Source organism: Corvus moneduloides, chromosome 7 (genome assembly GCF_009650955.1).
Source record: "Corvus moneduloides isolate bCorMon1 chromosome 7, bCorMon1.pri, whole genome shotgun sequence".
Lineage (NCBI taxonomy): Eukaryota > Metazoa > Chordata > Aves > Passeriformes > Corvidae > Corvus > Corvus moneduloides.
The window spans coordinates 471735-493148 of NC_045482.1; the positions used below are offsets into that span (position 1 = coordinate 471735).

Below are 21414 nucleotides of genomic sequence, written 5' to 3' on the forward strand. Positions count from 1 at the left end.
TGCCAGCCCTGGCACGGCCACCGTGGCCCCGCGTGCTGTCTGCCAGGACAATTCCCGTAGCCAGCAGTAATCCCGGGGCTCGCGGCGCGCTCCGGTGGCAGCGGCCGTCCGTGCCCGGCTCTGCTCCCAGCAAAGCCTGATGTGCCCCCGACCCCCCAAAACCTGGGGCTGAGCCTTGCTGAGACCCGTCTGGCCAAGGCAGTGGGGTCTGAGGTTCCTCCTGCATGCTGGGATGGCAGCGGGCAGGCGGCCCTGAGCCGGTGCCGGAGGGGAACGTGCCTCTGGAATGATGCTTGGGGTGCACTCGCTGTTCCTCAGGCCAGAGGTGATCGTCCTTGTCCTGGGAGGCACTGGAGTAGAAGTTAAACAAACTCGGGTTTGTTTTTCTTTTTAATCTTTTTTTTTTTTTTTTTTTCCCTACGAGATAATTGGCTTGGAAAACCCTCCAGACCTCCAGAGAGCCGAGGCATAGGGACAGGCAGCGTTTCACTCCTTTCAGTTTAAGGAGCGTGTTCCTTGAGACAGTGGCAAAAGGACACATGTACACGGGAATTGTTGCAGGTGGAGGCCTGGCAGCGGCTCTTTGGTCTGCACTGAGGTCAGTGCAAGGGCTACCTGAAAATTAGAGTTTGGGAGGAGGTCACTTGGGACGTGACTGCTGTGTCCTGGAGAGAATTGTGGAATCACAGAGTGATTGGAAGGGACCTTAAAACCCATCTCATTCCATCTCCTGCCATGGGCAGGGACATTTCCCACTATCCCAGGGTGCTCCAAGCCCCCGGCCTTGAACACTTCCAGGGATGGGGCAGCAGCGGGAATAGATGAAACCATTAAATGGTGCTGTTGAATGGATTTGGTGCTACTGATTGAGTCCATTTCCTTTGGGAAACTTCCCACTGTTCATGCTCACATTTTCATTCTTGTGCTGGGAAAATGAGGACATGGGGATCTGGTAACTCCACTCCAAATCCTTCTTGTCTGCAGCTGAGATGGCTTATGCTACAACAGTACCTGCTGGTTCTAATGGAAATAAATTATGTTAGTGTCTTGCTAATGCCTGGTCTAAGCTGACCCAGCTCTGTTTAGCAGGATGTGCTCATTAATGGGACTGGAACATCTTGAACATTTGGGATGGCAGAGACCTGCAGGGGTTAGAAATGACATTTAAGTGATTTTCTCTTGAATTTGACGCGTACCGTGGAACGCGTTCCAGGTCTCTAAGAATGCAAGATGGGCAGAGAGGAACTTGGAGAGTGGTGATGCTGAGACACTTGGGCTGCAGAGAAACAGCCAATTAAAGAGGGCTTTTAATGAAGCACAGCGAGGAAGGGACTGTGTTCAGCACTGCCTGCCGGGGCGCTTTCCTGCCCTGACCTCAGAAAGCCCATCCTGAGCGACTGTGCTGGTGCTGGAAGGCTCAGACCTGGTTTTGCTTCTTGGAAAGGAGCACACAAACCCGAGCGTGCTAAGAGCTCTTCCAGGAACAGCCAGCACTGCCTGAAACACTGTGGCACAGCCCTGCTGTGGACAGATGCTCCTTGTGCAAGGCAGGAGCAGCTCCCATCGCAGTTCCCATCGCAGTTCCCATCGCAGCCGTCCCCCGCCCCAGCGCTGCTGGAGGGCACCACTCCTTTTGGGATCTGCTGCCAGAGCAGTTTGGGGTGAGCAGAGTCAGCTGGATCCGTAGGGATGGGTTGGAGCTGGCTGCTGACAGCAGGGTGACCTCATCCCAGCGCTGGGTGATGCCTGGCCAGGCAGGAGGAGCTCACCCCGTGCCCCTGGTGCCCAGGAGGGCTGAGCTGCTGGTTCGATGGTGTTTTATGGTGCAAAGAAGGGAAATCACCTGTGGCTGTGGGGTGCTCTGCATGAAGGACACAGCTGGGTTTAAGCTAGGTCAGCTGGCTGGGAGCAGAATCCCTGAGATACTCTGCCTGTGAAACAGGGATGTCCAGGAATCCCAGAATGGTTTGGGTGGAAAGGGATCTCAAAGCCCATCCCACTCCACCCCCTGCCACGGGCAGGGACGCCTTCCACTCGACCAGGTTGCTCCCAGGCCCCTCCATCCTGGCCTGGAACACTTCCTAGGATGGGGAATACTGGATGTAACTTGGTACAGTGCCAAAAAGCCCCTGACCCCACCCAAAACAGAGCTTGAGCAGGTTGTTTCGGTGCAAGGGTGGCTGGCTGGGTCAGCGTGGGTGCGTCAGGTGGGCTTTCTCCAAGCCAGGGTACCTACTGCTTCTACACTTCCAGTTTTTGGGGGGCAGGGGTCAGGGCTTGCTGACTCTGGGGGTTACTTCCCCTCTGTTCTCTCTCCCTCCCTTTAATATACAGCTTCAAAATAATTGGGAATGGTGGATTTTTTTTCCCCTGGGGCAGTATGGAGCTGCTCCTCAGTAATCTGCTGGAGGCTTGGGTAGAGTGGGAGTGGAATTGATTGTGTGGGTTTTTTCCTTCCTGCTCCAAGACCACTTCTTGGCACTGAGGAATTTTTCTTTAGACTTCTTCGGGGAACAGATGCGTGAAGTACAGTTACCACTCATACATATGGCTTTTAAAATATGGAAGCTGTTGGACTGAAGTGGCTTCATATGGTGCTGTTGGAGGATGAGAATTAACATGGAATTTTGGGTTTCTGAGACTTGAATGTGTCGTTGGAAAGTGTTGTTTTTTTTTTATTGTTTTTTTTTCCTAAATAATGTTAAGTATTAATCTGCATCTTTATGGTTATTAATCAAAATAACATTTACAACTCTGAAAATTACTCTCTCTGCAACCCTTAATGCCTAAAATAGCATTGTAGTTTAATCTAGGGGATAAACAGGTTACATAATGTACAATTTAAATGGTTGTTAATCTTAATTTGCTAACGCAGACATCTTTTTCTTTAATTGCAGGTTCCCATTTTAAAAGCCATTGGAAGATACTCTGCCACCCTCTTGGATTACTTCCCATACAACTCAGCATGTCACTGTGCCCTGGATTTTACAAGGTGGCCATGATTTAACCCCCCCTTCCCATTCCTATGTATTGGTGAAGCACTGGAGCTCTTTCGAGCTGCTGTTACTCCCGCGGAAACTGATCCGTCTCGAATCCCTTCTCCCAAGGACTAGACACTGCCAGCAATGAGCTCCCAAAGCCATCCAGGTAAGGGCAGGGCCGCTTGGGATCCCAGCAGCGACCCCAAGGCACAGTTGGCTGCATGGACACGCCTTTTACCGTGCTGAGAGCATCATCCAGCCCCGCTGCCTTCGCTGCTTTTGGTGTGAGGCTGGAAAGCGCTGTTGCTGTTACCACGAGTTAACAGGGAAGCTTTACCATGTCAGGTTTCTATAATCGTGCTAAAATTCGGCTCTCTAATTGTTGCATCAGTGCAAGTTGTTGGTATTTTCTGAGTCATTAGCCAGATGTTTAATTTGTTAAATCAGCGTTAACGATGTGCAGTGTACCTCCCAGGAATGGGCATGGTTCTGCTGCTGCCTTTAGTGATACTTAAGAAAACCCTTTGACTTTTAAAGTACTTTTTAATAGGAAGGAATAGTTTTGCTGGAACAAAAGTCAATTGATCCACCTCAGTGCTGGCTGGGGGATTACCCCTAATGTGTCTTGCAATTGGAGGCGTGATTCATCACTACCAAATGGTGCATTGCTGTCTGTCAGCAGGCTCTGTAGCTACTCGGTTACCTGCTTTTGAGCTTAAAGGTGCCTCATACATTTGTTTTTGGGGAGTTTGGGGCAACTTTTGTGACAGGCAGAGCTTTGTAAGAGGAATTTTAATGGTGCTTGGGCTGTTTGAGTTTATGGTACAGAACTGGCTGCTGGGAAGCAAATAATCCAACAACAACAGGGCACGTGGAAGGACTTACTTAACTCTGCCTCTGAGAGATTACTCTGTGACTTCAGTTTAATCAGGGTTGGGTTAACAAGTAAGGCTGAAGTGCTAAAAGCCGGAGAACAGCTCCTAAGATTTAAGGAACTGCTCATTTGTGGGGGAAGAAATCCTGCAATAAATAGGGGTGCTGGAGTTCACCGGCAGCAGGGGTAGGTCCGACCCTCTCCTCATGGCTGAAAGGAGTTTGTAAGTCTCTAAAATCATCACAATTATCAAAAAGAAAAAAAAGGTGGTCTCTGCTTCCATAATGTAGCAGCCTTAGGTTTTGCAACTTGTTGGCACTATGAGGAATTGGGAAACTGAAGTGTGTTTGCATGAGTTCACCTGGGCCACAAATGCAGAGCGGTGTTTTTCAGGAGCTCTGCTCTTCAGATAGCAGATAATTGTTGTTTCAGTGTTTTCCTGCCTCTGCAGTGAGGCTGGGCAGCTGGGGCCGCCTGCTTTTCTCTCGCCGTGGCGGTGGGACGCCTGAAACATCCACCTGCAGTCCAAACCCAACCATGGCTATTGCTTGGCTCCTTGAGGAGCAGCTCTCCAGAGGTTTGGGAAGTGCTGATGTCCTTCCTGGCTGGGCTGTTACTCAGTGGAAGCCTGCTGCTGGTTTTTCTGGCTTTCCTTTATAATTCATTGCCGAACCCTTGTTTCTCCTGCCTCTTTCTGCTGGGTCTGCTGCTTCGGCTCAGCTCTAAAAACCAATTTGAGCTTCGTTTTCCCAACAACCCTGTCTAGAATGGTGCAGAGAAGGGCGGTCTGACCATAACCCAGGGGTGCAGCAGCTGGGCAGGATGGTGTTGGACATCCGTGTGCCCTTCCTGAGTGCTGGGTTCTGACTCTGGTTGTATTTCCAAGGGCTGGGCTGGAGCTCCGCCGTGTTCCGTGGTGGCTTTTCACCCCCGGTGTTCCTGTCGCTCGTTTCTCTTTCAAGAGTCAGTTGCATAATGAGGAGCAGAAACATTTCCCAACCCTTGCCAAAGATGACATCTGGACTTCTCATGTCAGTTATCGTAGCCACGGTGATTATACAGCTACAGGTAATTATCCCTAATGATGGGCATTGTTTAAGGGAAGGCTCTGGCTTAACTCGAGAGCCTATTAAGCCTTGCTTCAGTGGGTTCAAGCTTTCTTCTCTAATCTTCTCCAAGCCCAGCACTAATGGGATGTTTTAGGAGCTGTGCCATAAAGTTGTTGCGGCGTAGATGAATGGAAGTGGTTTGGGTTGGGTTTCTTTCTGTGCCTTTTTGATTTTTCATTTCACTCTGCAAAGCTTGTGTGAGAAGTGTCGGGCACTGAGGGCTTCTCGCCCTCAGGTGAAAGAATTCGGAGGAGATTTAAGTTGTCTAAGAAAAGTGTGGCTTCTTCCCCCCTCACTGCCTCCTCTCTCGTTGTGGTTTGGAGTAAGATTCCTCAGGGAACAAGAAACAGCTTTTGGAGAAGAATACCCAGGTGGGAGAAAACTTCCAGTGGCTAAATCAGTGTGAGCCCTGGACACAGGGTAAAGACCTCGAGCTTTGTTTTCTGGGCTCTCCCCACGGCCTCCCTTCTTGAGTCTGGGCTTGGGACCAGCAGCTCTTGTGCGCACGCGGAGCAGGAGAAGCCGGTGGGCTGCCGGTGCCCCTCGTGCCGCGGGCACCATGCTGGTGTGGTCCAGAGGAACAAGCAGCTCCCTGCAGCTGGCTGGAGGTGGGGAAGGGGGCTGGATCTGGCTTCTGCCCGCGGTGATGGGAGCAGGAGGCTGTGCAGATCCAGTCAGGACCGAGCTGGGAGGCGTCACGCGCCCTTTGGCTCCTGGCAGAGGAGTCGCCGCCTCTTCCAGCGCTGGAGCAAAGCTGGAGAAAAGCGCTGGGATTGTGCTGCGAAGGCTCAAGTTGCTGTGAAGTATAATTAAGAAAATTAGGCTAATTAAGATAACATTTAGGATTATGACAAAGCTTGGGGGGGCGGGGGAAAGCGTGTTTAGTTTCACTCCTTAGCCTGGTAACGTTGGCCACAATTTAAACTTGCCTCACGTAACCTGTGGTGCTCACCTTACCCAGGCTGACTGCGTTGTGAGTAGTGTGGGGTTTTTTTATAGGGGTTTTTTTGTGTTTTGGGTTTTTTCCCCTCTCTTATTGACCTTAAATGATTCCTTGCAGTCTCCTTCTACCTCCCTCCTTAATATTCAGTGGCTTGAGTTTCACTGTCGTTCGCTTCTTTAATCAGTAAAGATTGTTCTGCTGATACTAGTTATACATAAAGATTAGTTTTAAAAAACCAAAACACTTAAAGTTAATCACTCAACTGATTTGTATTTGTTTAAAGTTCACTTTCCTTTGTAAAAGCTGAAAACCTCCATGTTCAATGAAGCATTTTGTTTATGAAATGTTATCTTGCAGGAATTAACCAGTCTGAATGCAAATGCTCCATCCTTTCTTCAGAGCCACTCTTGCAGAGATGCAAATTTCAGCTACATTTTGCAGGGCTGAATGTTCGATAATTAGGAATATTGAAGTTTTAAGAATGAGCTGCCTGGCTGATAGGGGAAAATCTGCAGCAGGGATCATTAAGGCTGAGAGGAGCTCCTGGAGGAAGCAGAAAGCTCCAGGATCACATGGCACTGGGAGAACGAGTTAGGGAGTCACGTACTGTGATTTGCTGGGCAGATAAGGACTTTTGTACGGGGCTTTATCTGCACCCAGCCACTCTCCTCCCCTACTCCAGGGCTCGGTGAGGCATGGAAAGCCATTTCATGCAGCACACAGAAGAGCTCTCCCCGTGAGCGTCTCCCAGCGTTTTGCACCGCCCAATAAATATTTGATGCGTTCTCTTTTTAAAGATTAAGAAGTTTCTGTGGAGATGCATTTCAAGCCGGCTTTAAATGACACTGACCTACTTTCCGGCAGTAATGAGGCTGTCTGGGGAAGTTATCTGGGGGCAAGAGCATCATTTCAAATAAACACAGGGGCTGTGGGGGTAGATTCCAGCCCGCCTGCAGCAGGGCCAGGGCGGGTATTGGCTGTGGAAGAGCATCCGGACGTGGTGTATCACAGAGTCGTGGAGTGGTGTGGGTGGGAAGGGGCCTTAAAGCCCATCCCATCCCACCCCCTGCCATGGGCAGGGACACCTCCCACTATCCCAGGTTGGCCTGGAACATTTCCAAGGAGCCCTGCTTCCCCTTACCAGTCTGGTGCTCTGCTTTTACTGGATTATTCTAGACTGGGAATTCAGAGGCTGTTCCCCTGAGCAGTCTGGTCCCCCAGTTTTGGGGAGGCCTTCGGGGTTGTCTGTGGAGTAAACTCAGTTAGAAGAGCTGAGAACTCCAGCAGATGGGAACTGGCCATGCCTCCATTCCCTTTTCTTTCCCCAGCCCACAACAGAACACCTATTCCAGCTGCTTTCCTGTTCGTACCTACGTGGGAGCTGAGCCTGTCCTGGATTTCCTCTAGGAACAGTGTTATTCTGAGGTCCTTGAAAGTTTTCAGTCTGCCCACACTAAACCTGTGAAGTTTTTCCTTTCTGGAGCATCAAATAGCTGGGACTTTCTGTGCAAGGGTTTTACTGTACCCTCAAAAGAGAAGAATTGTTTTGTGCTTCAACTTGGGGTTCAAGTTGAAGTTCCTGCTAGGTCAGTGTCCCTGCCAAGTGCATTCCTCTCATTTCTGCTTTTTCTTTAAATGCAGTTCTCACACTTAGGAATTCTTTAAAAGCCTGTTTCTAAAGTAAGTTTTTTAGCCTGTGATGTTTCCTGCAGTGCGAAGATGAGAAGCACGTACTTGTGATGAGAGGCAGAGAACTCTGGATTATTTTGAATGAAGTACAGGGTAGGAAAAGGATATATAAAAAGGTCGTACTTTTAAAGTCAGGAGATTCTGTAATAATGGTTGAGATAGTCCTTGGGATCTTGTGTCTCACTTGGAAAGGAGACAAACCTTTTTCTACGAGGTGTTACTACATTTTTGTTACTCACTTTTGGTCAACCCCTGTTTGCCCTGTTTGCCCATGCTTCCCCAAATTAAGTTAACAAGGAGTGTTTTCTCAGGGTTTGTTTTAAATTATTCAGCTTATCACCTTTGGGGCCAGGCTCTCACAGCAGTGAGGCTTGTTGGGGTGTCCTGGATGTGCATAACTGGGACAGAGCTGATGGCAAAGGACTGTCTCAGTCACCCCGCTGATTCTGAAAGTGATTTGAGAGCAGGGGCAGAAAATCCACTTATTCCCAGAGGGATGTCAGCCAGACAGGGCACTCTGCATCCTTTAAGTCTAGGACTGGCTACCTGTGCTTGGCAGGTGCTGCTCACACTTGCTGCAAAAGGGAAAACAGGGCTTTATTTTTGAGAGCTCTTGGTCAAACTCTTTTGGAGATTTATTTTTATTTGAAGATGTTTCCACGTAGGACCCAAGGGAGTGGCTGGAGCTGTGCCAGGGCAGGCTCAGGCTGAGATCAGGGAAAGGCTCTTCCCCCCGAGGGTGCTGGGCACTGCCCAGGCTCCCCAGGGAGTGGGCACGGCCCCGAGGCTGCCAGAGCTCCAGGAGCGTTTGGACAGCGCTGCCAGGGATGTCCAGGGTGGGATTGGTGGGGTGCAGGGCCTGGAGCTGGATCAGTGATCCCCGTGGGTCCCTTCCAGCTCTGGAGATTCTGTGGTTCTCTGATTCTGTGCTGCTGGGTCAGGAAGAAGAGTGGAGAGACAATTGCAATGACGTTTCTTATTTTAGTGTAGTTTTTAGCATGTTTTTTTCATCCCCTAACAGCTGTAGAAACTGCCTTCACAGTCAGAGGATAGCCAGGAGTGAGGGAACGTGGAGTAGCAGGTGCCTGGCTGGAGAATGAACAATTGTGGAGTTGGTAACTCTCCCATCCTTCAGGAAAGGCTTTGCAAGTCCCTTTCTCCCCGTAGCTTGCCATATACCAGGAATTTCCTCCTTCCCCCTCCCTCCCCTTTATTTATTCATTTTATTATTTCTATTTAGGCCATTAAGCAAGAAAGGCCTTGACACCTGCAAGGTGTCAGGTGGGGTGGTCAAACTACAGGGAAATGGGGCACACAATTTATTCTTCCCTTAAGAAAGCTAAAATTAATACATCAGCAGGTCTTCTAAAGCTTTTGTTTCCATAACCAAAACCAAAATCCTGTTGTTTCATCAGTTCCTGGGAAAATCATTGCTTTACCTGCAGTGCCCTGGTTTGCTTTGAGATGCTCAGCAGCTCTTGGGGTTGCCCCTGGGGATTGCTGTCACCCTTTGGCTTGATGGACTGATTTGCTCAGGTGTGGGAGCAGATTTTTAGCCTCTCAGAAGGATGAGGCTGATATTAAATTTCAGCCCTATTGAAAGCTGAATTCCATGCAGGAATAACCCCAGGGGGGCTTTTCTGAGATCCTCCTCTCTCAGCTCAGTTCTTGCGGGAGTTTTCGGGAGCCCTGGAGTGTGTTTGGGGTTCAGTGGGGCACTGCTGATCCTGCTTTGAACCCTGTTGACCCGGGCTTTTCCAGGGAATCCGCAGGCCAGGCTTAATCAGTGTTTGTAGCTGCCCTGCTGCACTTTGATGTAGCAACATCAGCTTTGTTTTGAAGGCTGGAATTGCCAGGCGTGAGGAGGTTCTGCCAGGATGGCTGGGCAAGGTCAGCCTGGGGAGACGGGAGCCTGACCACAGCCACCTGTGGATGCCTGGGGAAGGGGGGAAGGACAGGCAGGATTGTGCCAACAGCCATTAGCACACCCTCTCAACCTCTGGTCGCGTGTGATGTGGATTTTTGTGGGGGGGCTGATAAAGTGAATTCTACTTTTGTTAGTTGTTTTGTTGTTTTTTGTTGTTTTTTTTTTTCCCCGTCATTTTGGTTGTACCAAGAGCTGAATAATCCCAGCACTGAAAAACAACTTCCTTTGTTGACTTGCCCGTGAACAAGTGGCATTTTGCCAGTGCCACCCTCTCCTCCAGGAGAAACCTCCAGCCATGGAGGCATGGAGCCATGGGCAAGGCAGAGTTGCTTGCAGTGGAGGGGACTGCTGGAAACCCCCTGTGCTCTGTGGCAAGGCTGGCATCAGGGTGCTGGAGAAATTACAGTCGAATTCAAAGAAATCACTTGTTTGGAAAAAAAAAAAAAATCAATCCTGACCCTTTCACTGTCCCGGAATCTGTGGACTCACGTTGTTTGTAGCTGCTGTGCTGCCAAACGGCATAAATAGCTTTATGGGGCAGACTGTAATGGGGGCGAGGTCTGCTGTGGGAGCTCTGAGCTACCAGCCTTGGCTTCAGGTACCCTTTGTGCCCTCCAAGGCGCTGCTGTGGCCGTGTGACCCCACCAGGATCGGAGGCGCGGGGCGAGGGCCGTGGGCCCTGTGCTCGCCGTGCTGGGCCTTGGGACTTCTCCTTCCCCAGCTGCTGCTGTCCCTGAGCTCCTGTGTGATGCCTTTGTGCCGCCAGGCTTCAGCCCGTGATCAATAGCCCCAGATCAATGGGGCTGCGGGGCTGCAGCCAGCCGGCAAATTGGGGGCAGCTGGGAGATGGGGAGCGCTCCCTCGGCTGGGTTATTTGCTCCGAGATCTGAGGGCAGGTGGTTTTTTTGTCTGCTGCTGGAAAAGGTGGCTTCAGTAGTTCTGATCAACGGACAATTCTTCAGGCAGGAAACCCTTAAAGCCTGCTGATGTTAAAATAATCCATTGGGAATTATATTTTGCTCTTCTGTTTCAGCATTCAAAACTTACACTTTCTACTCAAACAGACTTAACCCCCTCTGTTAACTGTGACCTTTATTTTATGCTGCCTATAAAGAGAAACAGTTTTAAACTTTTTTTTCCACTCCTGATCTACAAAATGCTTGAGCTGCTCCTGTGGGAAGACATAAAAGCCTGAACTAGACCAACCATCCCTTCTCTGGTCATAAAATCATCCAAAACAGTAAAAAGACCATACACCAAACTCCACAAGTCCATCCAAGTACTGAATCCTTCACGTCTGTCACTTCAGGAAAAACCTCTGAAACTTCCAAGAACTCGCTTTATTCTAACTAAGGTGCCACTGGTCTCACAGAACCTCTGCCAGGGGGAAGCATGTGATCCTCACAGCTTACCAAACCCAGGAGAAGGGCTCTGGCATCTCTTCCCTGCCAGCAGCAAGAATCTGATTGGCATTAGATGGCTTTTTCCCTTCCTTTTTTTTTTTCCTTTCCAGCAGGTGCAAGGCCTGTTCTGCAGGCTCGTAACTCTTGACAGGTTTATCGTGATGTCTTCTTGGCAGGTAGGGCTGATGCTGTTCCTTCAGTCTGCATTAAGGATTCTTTTCCTTTTTATTTTTTGCCTTCAAAGTGGAGCTCTGTGCAGCAGCTCTTTCAAGGAGGTGATGGGACTGTTGCCTCTGCTTTCCTTCTTTTTGTCCGGAATTGCAGCAGGTAGAGCCAACTCACAGGGTCATCCCACCTCCACCACCACCTCCACCTCCCCCAAATATACTTGAGACCCGTTGATCTGGACAAACACAGCCCCAGGTTGTGTTGACAGAGGTTTGGGAAAGCTCTGATTTATTCCTCTCATGTATTTTCTTTCTCACAAGGAAAGTTACGCAGGGCAGTTCTGCTCAGGCACTGCCTGATTCCTGAGTCTTTCTAAAGAAGCTGCTGGGTGAAAGTTGCCCTTTTAATTTTTTTTTTTTTTTTCTTTCTCTCTCTTTTTGATGGTGTTTGCCATGGGAGACCTCAGCCTGTTGTTTTTAGCAGCTCACCAAAGCGCTTAAAGAGAATTCCTCCTCCTCCACTGATTAATTTCTGGCATGGAGCACAAAATAGCTCTTGCGTCAATAAATCGTCACAACCTTTGCTTGTCTCTGTCAGCGTAAATACAGTTGGACTCTAACATGCCCCAAAGTAGGCCAGAGGTTGCCAATTTTGCAGCTGCAGAGTGGTCAAGTCCAAGAGTGCCTGCTTGGGGCGTCAGAGCTGCTGCAGTTTGTATTGCAAGCCCCTCTGGCCCCCTCCTTAACCCCTCCTTTGGGCTCTGCTCAGGGACTCCCAGCCCTCCTTTCACCGCTTCACCTCCCGGCACCTGAGGGGCTCCTTTTCGAGCTGCTTGCTCAGACTCCTTTTATTTTTATTTTTTATTTTTTACTGGTAGTCCCAGTGTTTGCTTTTGTCGGGGAGACCGCGGATGGCAGTTGCACAAAAGAACGTGATGTTTTGGGAAGGATTGCCCAAACCGTTGGGCAACAGGGACTTGATCTTTAGATGTTCCAGCCGCCAGATGAAAGAAACTTTCTGCAAAAGCCATTTGCTGGAACAACTGTTGTGCAAAGCGGGTGCTGAATGCTGCTGGAAATGGTGGGGGGTGAGAAAACCTGGGAAATGGGTGATCCTTCTGCACTGGGGTTCTTGCAGGGAAGCTTGAGGGAGCTGCTGGCGAGGCTGGGATGATCCACTGGCAGCTTCTGAGTCAGAGAGTGGGATGGAACCTGCTGGTTCTCCCAGGCTCCAGAGGTTTCTCCCTGGAGAATGCCCTGATGAAACTGCTCATCTGGGCTTTCCTGGAGCACGTTCTTCCTCCCACTGGCATCGCTGCCCCCACAGCTGCCCTGCCTCTAAATGGAGCAGTTGAGCAGACTTGAGAATAAGAATGATTTAGAAATGTTTCTAAAATTTAGATTTTTTGTTGTTGTTTATTATTCTCTCAATCTATATCTAAATCCAAACACAAAACTGCTGGTGGAGGGGTGGGGGCAAATTCCTCCATATCCCACCCGTGGATGAAAGTAGCAGTTATTTTGGCCAGTTTTGAGAGACTGGCTGTAGCTGCTCTAAACCAAACTGTTTGTTTCGTCACAAACTTCTGCACGTATTCCTTCTGTCCCTGGAAAAACAGCCAGCCTGTGGATGCCAATGGGTCAACTCTGGAGGCCCCTGGAAGGGCAGGCCTCGATGTGATTTGGGTCTGGAAGTACTTCCAGAGGTAGAACACCTATTTTGACGAGGAAACTGTCTGCTCAGAGTTGACTTGCCTTGCCAGAAAGGAGAGCATGGCTTGCTCTCATCCTGATGCGGGGATTTGATAAACTCTGTATTTTCTAGGGTTTTTCATCTTGTTCCCTTGGCCTTCCCCCTCCTCCTCTCTGGAGCTGTGAGCTAATATTCACTAATAGATGTACGTGTTTTGGCCAAAACGCAGAATGTGTGCAAAGAATACCCCCCCTGCCCTTTGTCCCCCCTCGAGCTCGAGGCGGAGTGAAAATACAGGTTTGGAAATGTTTCCCTGTCGGTGTGTTCACTGCCCGTCCGCGATGCGCGGGGCGGTGCCGGAGGAGCGCGAGGCTGCAGGAAAGGCAGTGCTGGTTGTGTCACCGGGCCTTTCTGGCAGCTGCCTGCCCGTGCCTGTGTCGGGGTGCAGGCTGCGTGGGCTTTTCCCTCTTCTCCCTGCCAGGCAGGCGTTGCTGCTGATGCCAGGGCGGTGTTTTGGCTCTGCAGCGGGCGCACAGCAGCTCCCGCTCCCCTGACGTGGCTGCGCTGCCGCTCAGCCGTGCGTCTGTCCAGGCTCCTCCTGTCTGAACTGGCCAGAGGTTATTCCTTAGGGCCGTGCTTTTCCCCAGCCTGGTGTAGGCTCGGGGTGTTGGAGCCTGCTGATCACACTCGCACACTCATTTCCCCGTCTCTCGGGTGTCTGTTGTGCAGGGAGTGATGTGGGGGTGAAGACAGACCTGCAGCTGCCGAGTGAAGCTGTGCCAGCTCAGGGTGTGCTTGGCTTCTCCTTCTCCCCAGGACCTGGGCGCTGCAGAGCTGGAGATCCCCTACCCCCACTGATCCGGCTGGGGCATGGGGTGCTGAGGGCTGGTTTGGGGAGCTCTCTGGGCTGCCTGTCACACACTGAGGAGTCTTTGACTTCCTTTGTGCCTGAGGTCAAATATTTTCCTTGTAAAGCACTGGAACAGGCTGCTCAATGGAGTCGCCATCCCTGGAAGTGTTTGAAGAAACGTGTGGACTCTAAAATTCCTAACTTCCTTCCCGTTTTGGTTTGTACTTGACTGTTGGAGCTGCTTTCCTCAGGAGAGGCAGGCAGGAGAATCCCTTCAGGAGCCACCAGTCCCTAAAGCTGGGTTCTGTAGTGGCAGCAGCCACAACTGGCTCTGCTGTGGGATGAGCCCTCCCTCCCAGGGAAGGTGAGCTGGGATAAAGGAGCGTGGCTGTGGTGTCTCGTTTGGCTTTTCAGGCTGCTGAAGCCAGGGAGCTCTGCAGAAGGAGTTTGTTTTTATTCAGAAATAGTGATGTAGTGGCTGGTTTAGGCACATCAACATTTCTGGCTTGAGCAGGCAGAGGTATGAGACACACTTGTGCTGGGAGATTAGTCCCATCACGCTAGAAACTCCTTTTCCTCTTGCAAGAAACACCTGGGGGACTCTTTCTTTTGGGCTGCAGTGGGTTTTTCACCACCCCCCCCCCCCCCCCAAAAACCTTCAACTGGTTTTATTTTGCAGTAAGAAGCAGTAGGTAGTGTTTAGGAACCGTTGTTGGTGAGATTGTATCTGGCAAAGATACCATCTCACCGACAGCTTTCAGAGATTCTGAAAGAGGCAGAATGCTCCGTATTCGCTCCTCTAATATTTTTTCTTGCTGTTTCCCACCAAGCCGGTGTTTTCATCGTGTCTGCGAGCTTCACTGCTTTTGTCACATTTGCAAGTTGTTAATAACATCTCGGTTTGTTAATATATTCTCGGTATTGGCAAATTCTCCGTGATTTATCTGCTTAGATCCGCGTTATTTACCGCTCTGCCTCTTCCAAGTTAATGATTCCCCTGACTAAGGATACCTTTGTGCACAGGGGAGATGCAGGGAGGAAAAATTTGCCCGGGATATTTCTCCTCCCAAACCGAAACTAGGGGAGACTGCTGGTCACTTCCACTGAGTCCTTTAATTGGAACATTTCTGACTCGGAGCTTCCACATCTCCTGGCTCAGGCCTTGCATGCAGTCAGAGGCATTTCAGCTGCGCTGTCTCTGGTCTCCAAATTGTAATTTCAGCTCAAGCCCCCTTTTTAGATGCTGGGAAAATGGAATTGAGCTGTGTGAGGTGTTTTACCCCTCTGTCCTGGGCTCAGAAATGCTGCTGTGGGTGCAGGGTGACAAACGCTGCGACGCCTAATGACGGATCACCCCGAGCATGCCATGCCTTGATTCACTGTGCAGCTTCTTGGAGCTGCTGACCTCGGCCGAGTGCCCTTGGCTGTGCCAGCCCAGCCTCGTGCTGGCAGCTGGGTGATGTTTTGTCTGGCAGAAGGGAAAACTTGGTGCTGGTGGGAAGAGCTGAGAGGGCAGAACGAGGGCGTGCGCTGGGTTTGGGATGGCCGGCGGTGCCTGGCGCGGCCGTGGCGGCTCGTCCCTGGTGGCAGCTCGTCCCTGGTGGCCAGAGGTGCCATCAGTGCCAAAAGCTCAGGGGGTGCAGCACACATGGCACCGGGGCTCGCTGGCCACGTGTGGCTCTGGATTGATTGGCCCGTGCTCTGAATGAGTGGTTGTATACGGAGCGGGCGCGTGGCACGGCTCCGCTCTCAGCAGGTGAAGGCACGGCAGGAAAACACCTCCGGCTCGGGAAGACACAATGGCAGAGCGCAGGGAGCTGGGGTGAGGCATGTGAAGGATGTGGGATTTGTGATACCGGAGGCTCAAAGGCAAAAATAGCACCATTTATAATAGTAAAAGAGAAGGCTCCTGCGCTACGCCTTTGCATTCTGCCAGTCTGTAGTGAATGGAGGAGTAGTTTGCTTACAGATGACAAGCAGGGATGAATAAGCACTTAAAATTTTTTGGTGCTGGAGGAACAGCTTTTCCATCTTGGCCTCTGAGCGAGTCGGAGTCTTGCAGTCCCTTTCCTCGCAGTGCTGCTTGCTGCTCCAAAGACAGGCGTTGGGAAGCATGGAACTAAAACTCTTCTCCGCATCCCTCGGCCTCGCCGTGGGGTTCCCTCTTCTGCTCTTGGCATGCTCTGGGACCTGTTCTGACTGCGCTGTGTGCTGATTTTGGAGAGGACCCCTGTGCCACCCGGGTTGCCCCCCAGCAGCTGGAGGAGGTATCTGAAGCACAGTCCACGAACTCCTTCACCAGCTGTGAACATCCCGGCAGCACGGACTAGATAGATCCTGATGTGTTTCAGTGGATGGCCGCCTGAGGATCTCCTGGAGGTGAAATGGCAGAGCAAACACGTTAATTTGGATGCTTGAAGAAGAGCAGCAAAGTGTGGGTAGCTGTAAGGTTACCTCCTGGAGTAAGGAACTGCCCTCCCTTGAGGTGTCAGTGCTGGGGCTGTTGGCTACAGCAACTCTGCCTCTGCTCCTTGCTCTTGTCCTCTGTGCTTAGTTTCCATGGGATTTCCTTGGGACACCTGAAGTATTTTAGTTGTTGGAGTTTTGTAATGGGAGGTGGCATTGTTTGGTTGGAGTTTTTTCCTTTATTTTTTTGCTTTTCCCTTCTTTCTTCCCCTAAGCTGCTCCTTTGTGGGCTTTCTAGGAACCTAGTCCAGGGTGGAAACAGAGGGAAAACCACCTCCTGGTAAGGAAGGGAATGCAGGTAGTGCTGTGTGTTCCTTCTAAGTTAATACTGTTAATTTCTTTCTTGGTGCTTAATTGTTAAGACGTGTCCAGAAGGGGTTCTCTGACCAGGAAAATGTCCTTTTTTTGCTGTTGTGTTCGCCCGAGCTGGCAGCAGAGAGACACGTGTAGTACCTGAGGAGCAGGCCTCCTGAAAACTGGTGTTTTGGAACGTTCTTCCACTTGCCTGTCCATGACTACCACCTGCACCACTTCTGGTGCCGTCCTCACACCACGGCGCGTGGCTGCGTGCAGATTTGTGTGGGGATAATGTGAGGAGAAAAGCCAGCCACAGGCCTTTGGATATCGGCAGGCATTGCAGCAATGTCCATCAGGGCTTTTATTATTTTCATATTTGGCTCCAGCTGAAATGTCAGTGACCTCCTGCTCGGAGAGGTCCCGTCCGCAGGGAGCCTTGGCAGGCGTTTCCCAAACACAGCACGGGGATCTTGCCCCCTCTTACAGGACACATTTTACACCCTTGAGGTGTAGCTGGGAGAGGGTCCCCTGTTTGCTTCCTTCAAAAATAACCTGCAGTGGTGAGGTTGGCAAGTCCCCGTGGGAATTGGTCTCTCCTGAAGGTATAAATCCAGTCCTAGACTGGGCTGTACCTGAGGAAGCTGAATGTTGACCTGGACCAGTGTCCTGCCTGACAGTGACGAGCACGAGGTGTTTATGGCCTCTAAGAAGCAAAACAGGGAGCCCAAAATGAGTATAGAATATAGAGTAATATGTGAAATGAGTTTATAATTCTGGCAGTTTTGGTGCTTGATAATCCGGTGCTTTTGCTGGCCCAAGAAGTGAAGGTAAAGAAGGCCAAGCTGGCAATTAAAGGTGCAAGGAGAAGCTTGGGGGTGACTTAAAGTTTGGGGACACTTGCTGTTTGTGTGAACCATAGAAAATCCTTTGTGAATGAAATTTCCCGTTAATACTGGACTCCAGAATAATTCAGGATTATTCCAGATCGAACTGGAGAGAGAAGCGCTGGAGCATCATGGGCTCCACGATTTTCCAGCTCTTGCTGCGATCATTGCTGCGTGCCGGTGTTTCGGGGAGGGAAGAGGGATTCTGTGGCACCTGTGCTCAGCTGAGTCAGCTTTATTAGCACTGCACGGCTTCCTGAATTGCTGCCGAGGAAGGATGTGCTGTTGACTCAGAAGAAAGCCTGCGATGTCTGGGGACAGGGTCAGTGGAGTGGATGCCTGAGTTCCAGAGCTGGCCACGCACTCTCGAGGCTGTGAATCACCGTGACAGCAGAAGTGAGTGAAAGGTGCCATTTTCTTCAGAAAAAAACCAAACCCCCGGTGAGAAGGTGGAGGAAGGCCCCGGAGGTTGCACTCGGTTAGATAACAGGGCAGGGTGGAATTTGTGTTTGCATCATTAAATTTGGCACTGGCTTCACCCGAGCGTTTCACCCGGCTGTAAGCTCGGTGTGTTCCCTGTGGCTCGCTCCTATAAACTCCGTCTGCACAGCTGCAAGTGCAGACTCAATTCCCGAACTGGATTGGGACAGCGGAGGATTTTCTGCACAGAATCTGCTCTGAAAAACACGCCCACACTCCCCAATCAGCCTCACTTTTCCTCTGCAGGCGCTCGTTTGTCTCCGAGCGCTCTGTCTGCCTCGAACATGCCCATGTGTGTGGCATAGCTTGAATTTTTATGCCGAGGAATGTAAACACCAAATCCGCACAAGACTTGCCGAAGAACTCCGGGGCTCTGGTGCATCATCTGTTTGTTATGTAACCTGATAGAATGGGAGCGAAATAGAAACCAGATGTCAAGGCAGAGCAATTACAATTTTTCATCCGCGAGTGTTACAGTAAATGCACTTTGTGTTCCTTCTCCCCCTCCCCGAATGGGGTGTTTTATTTGGGAAAGTGCTGTGGGGGACCTCGGAGCACTCAGCATGGCTCTTGCTTAAAGACTTTGTTATTCTGTACTTGTGTTCTTTTATGTAATTAGAGCCTGTGTGCTACTCCAGATCCACGAGCCAGCGTGTTCCCAACTTGAAATGAGCTGGACACAAGTGCCGAGTCCCGGGAGAGCCCCTCCGCGTGTCCGGCTCTGTGGGTTACACGGTCAAGCTGCACTAAATTTAGCATTCCAAGGGAAGCTGCTTTGCTTGTCATGTTTAAATTTGGCAAGAGAATCCCGTCAGGACAGGTTTGGTGCGGGCTCTGCCGGGGATTCCGGAGCTGGAGGAACATCTGGGAGGGGAGCAGATGGGAGCTGCAGTTAGCTCGTTTGCTCCGATTCGCCGTGCGACGAGGAGGATAAAAGGGAAAATGGATAATCATTGATTCTCTCTGGTGGGGAAATGGATTCTTCCACCGCTGGTTTATCCCGGAGGTTTATCTCTGCTGTATCCCATTAAATAAGGCAAGCCCTGGGTTGAGAGAGGGATCGATGCACATCTATCTTGGTCTTCATGTGCATCTTCACGAGTCGAGGCGTGTGTGTGATCTCACCGAGTGGGAGCTGACGGGAATTTTCCTCTTCCCTTCCCTCGTGTTTTTCATCCTCCTGCGCTCGTGTTTGTGCTTTTGCTGCTGAAGATGAATTTCCTTCTGTCTGGTGAAGCTCGGAAGCCCAGCAGAACCTTGCTGGTGGAGTTTGGGCTTGGATAAGGCTGCAGGGGCTGGAGATCCAGTTTTTCTGTGGGAGCAGAACCTGTTTCAGGCACCCCCTTGTTAAGTACAGATAACTTCAAGAAACTCTTAAATCAGTTGCACGTTCCAGATGAAGGAAGAATTAAAGATTCTTGCTCCTCCTAAACAGCAAGTTTCTTCCTCTAAAACCAGCAAACAAGTGGAAGAAATCAGTGTGAGCCCTTGCTGCCAGCCATTCCCAACAGCATCCAACCCGTGCCACCTCTCCTTTCACGGACAGCATGGAAAGAGGACTTGGGCTCATTGTATGTGGTCACTGCTCAGCTCTGCTGACACCCAGGAGTGACTTCTGCAAGTTCCCTGTGGAGCCTGAGCTTAAACTGAGGATTTAACTGTTGGAGGCACTTTTCCCCCCACATGAAGCATTTGTAGAATGCTTTACAACTGCAAGGAAGGAGCGGAGCCTCTTGCACCTCTGAAGTCCAGAATCAGGTGTTCCCAGTTGGAATTGCTTCCTTTTCAACTCCCATTCTGGAGAAGAAGAGGCTCAAGGGGGGACCTCATCGCTGTCTACAAGTACCTGACAAGAGGTTGTAGTGAAGTGGAGGTCAGGCTCTTCTGCTGTGCCTCAAGTGAAAGGATGAGAGGAGGTGGCCTCAAGTTGCACCAGGGGAGGTTCAGGTTGGATATTAGAAAAGGAAAAAAAGCCACTGAAAGAGTAGTCAGGCACTGCAATAAGTTGCCCAGGGATGTGGTGGAGTCTCTGGAAGCATTCTGGAAACACTTGGGGATATCACTGGGGGGGATTAGGGTGGTGCTGTGTGGGTGTTTGGACTGGGTGATCTTGAAGGCCTCTTCTAACCTTGAGGATTCTGTGGTTTTCTTCTAAATGGAGACTGTGGAGAGCCCAGACATGGTCACCATGGAGAACATCCCCTCAGGCTGGTCATGGTGGATGTTTGACCAGCTCTCCTGCAAAGGTGTGGGCGCTCCTCTCTCCTCACTGAGCTCTGCAAGGCCTGAAGGTTGGAGCTCTGTGCTGAGCTCTGTGGGAACACTGCCGTGTTACTGACACCGGGCCCTGCTGCAGTGGGCCTTAAAGCCATGGGAATGCAGGATGGGAGTGTTGGCCAGCGGGCAGGAACGACTCCTTTCAGTGTCAGTCACGGAGGACTGGTTTTGAGGAGGAGAACAGGTCCATCGAGGAAGTGCTGGGCTCGGCCTGTGTGCCGTGGCACTGCTGCCTTGGTCCTGAGCAGCCTCCGTGAGCCAGCGGATCCCGGCGTGTGCTGGGACACAAATCCTGGCAATGGCAGTCAAGTGTCACCGGCAGCTCCTACTACAAAAACAGCAGCTCCGCCGAGAGCGACCTTCAGCATGGCTCCCAACGTTCCCCGTGTTATTTTTAACCTGTCTGGGTAAATTTCCAATACAAAGGCCAGTGCCAATCTGATGTGTTCGCTTTCCCAAATCCTTATCTTCTGCTTTCTAGTGCACTGACGCATCAGATGGAACAGCGAGTTTCGGGCTCGGGTCAAGCTTTGCTTGTATGGCCACAGCACGGGAGAGAAAGAAATATTTCAGCTCTGTTTTAGTGCTAAATACATTTATTTTTCAAGGGGGTTTTTTGTTTCTTTTTTTTTTTTTCTAAGATGGGTTTTAACAATATTTCTTTTTTTTTTTTTCTCTTTTTAAAGAAAAATACTTTAACTGGGGTTTAAAAATAGCTGAAGGCTGTACTTTGATTAGGTTGCTGTGGCACTGACGTCAGCGGGTGACATTTATCTCTGTACGGATTTGTCGCCCTGTTGACTAAGGCTGTATTTACACAAATGGGGATATTTCTGTCCCCTGTGGGGGGAGCCAGCAGCAGCTCTGCCCCAGCCATGTCCTTGCCCTCAGTATTCCTGAACTCTGCCTCTCTCCCATGCAGCAGCAGCAGCAGGGGTTTTTTTGAAGTGTTGGAGAGGCCTTTTAGGTATTTACGTTGTCGTGATGGTCCAGGCGTGATGATGATGGTGATGGCTCGGTGGAGAAGGACGCTGGCAGAGAGATGCTGAACTTGACTTGGACTTGGGAAAGCATCAGGTACGAGCCTGGGTGGGTCCTGGCTGGATGGCTTCGTGAATAGACAGGTAATGGATGTTCTCCAACCAGGAATTATAGAAAATAGGCCCTAAACAAGTGAAATAAATGGGAAAAAGGAAGGAAGAGCAGTGAGCAGTTTCAGACCAGCATGGCTTTGAGAGCAGTGTATTTCTCTGTCACTTATCTAATGTTTTCATCCAGCATAGCTGCTGTAATTCACTTTTTTTTTAAGCTTTAATTATTGCTCTTGGGGTTTCCCTGGTCCCAAATCCCACTGTTCCAACAGCAGCAGAGAGC

At 50.5% G+C, this 21414-nt stretch overlaps 1 protein-coding gene across 2 annotated transcripts in view; it reads left to right on the forward strand.

Annotated features, from left to right (window-relative positions):
• Positions 1–21414, forward strand: part of HDAC4 (histone deacetylase 4) — a 174508-nt gene that overhangs the window by 22727 nt on the left and 130367 nt on the right. For both annotated transcript variants that reach the window (XM_032114823.1, XM_032114825.1), the window contains exon 2: positions 2898–3147. In XM_032114823.1, the coding sequence (XP_031970714.1) occupies positions 3126–3147 (22 nt within the window). In that variant the 5' untranslated portion in view covers positions 2898–3125. The remainder of the gene's footprint in view (positions 1–2897; positions 3148–21414) is intronic.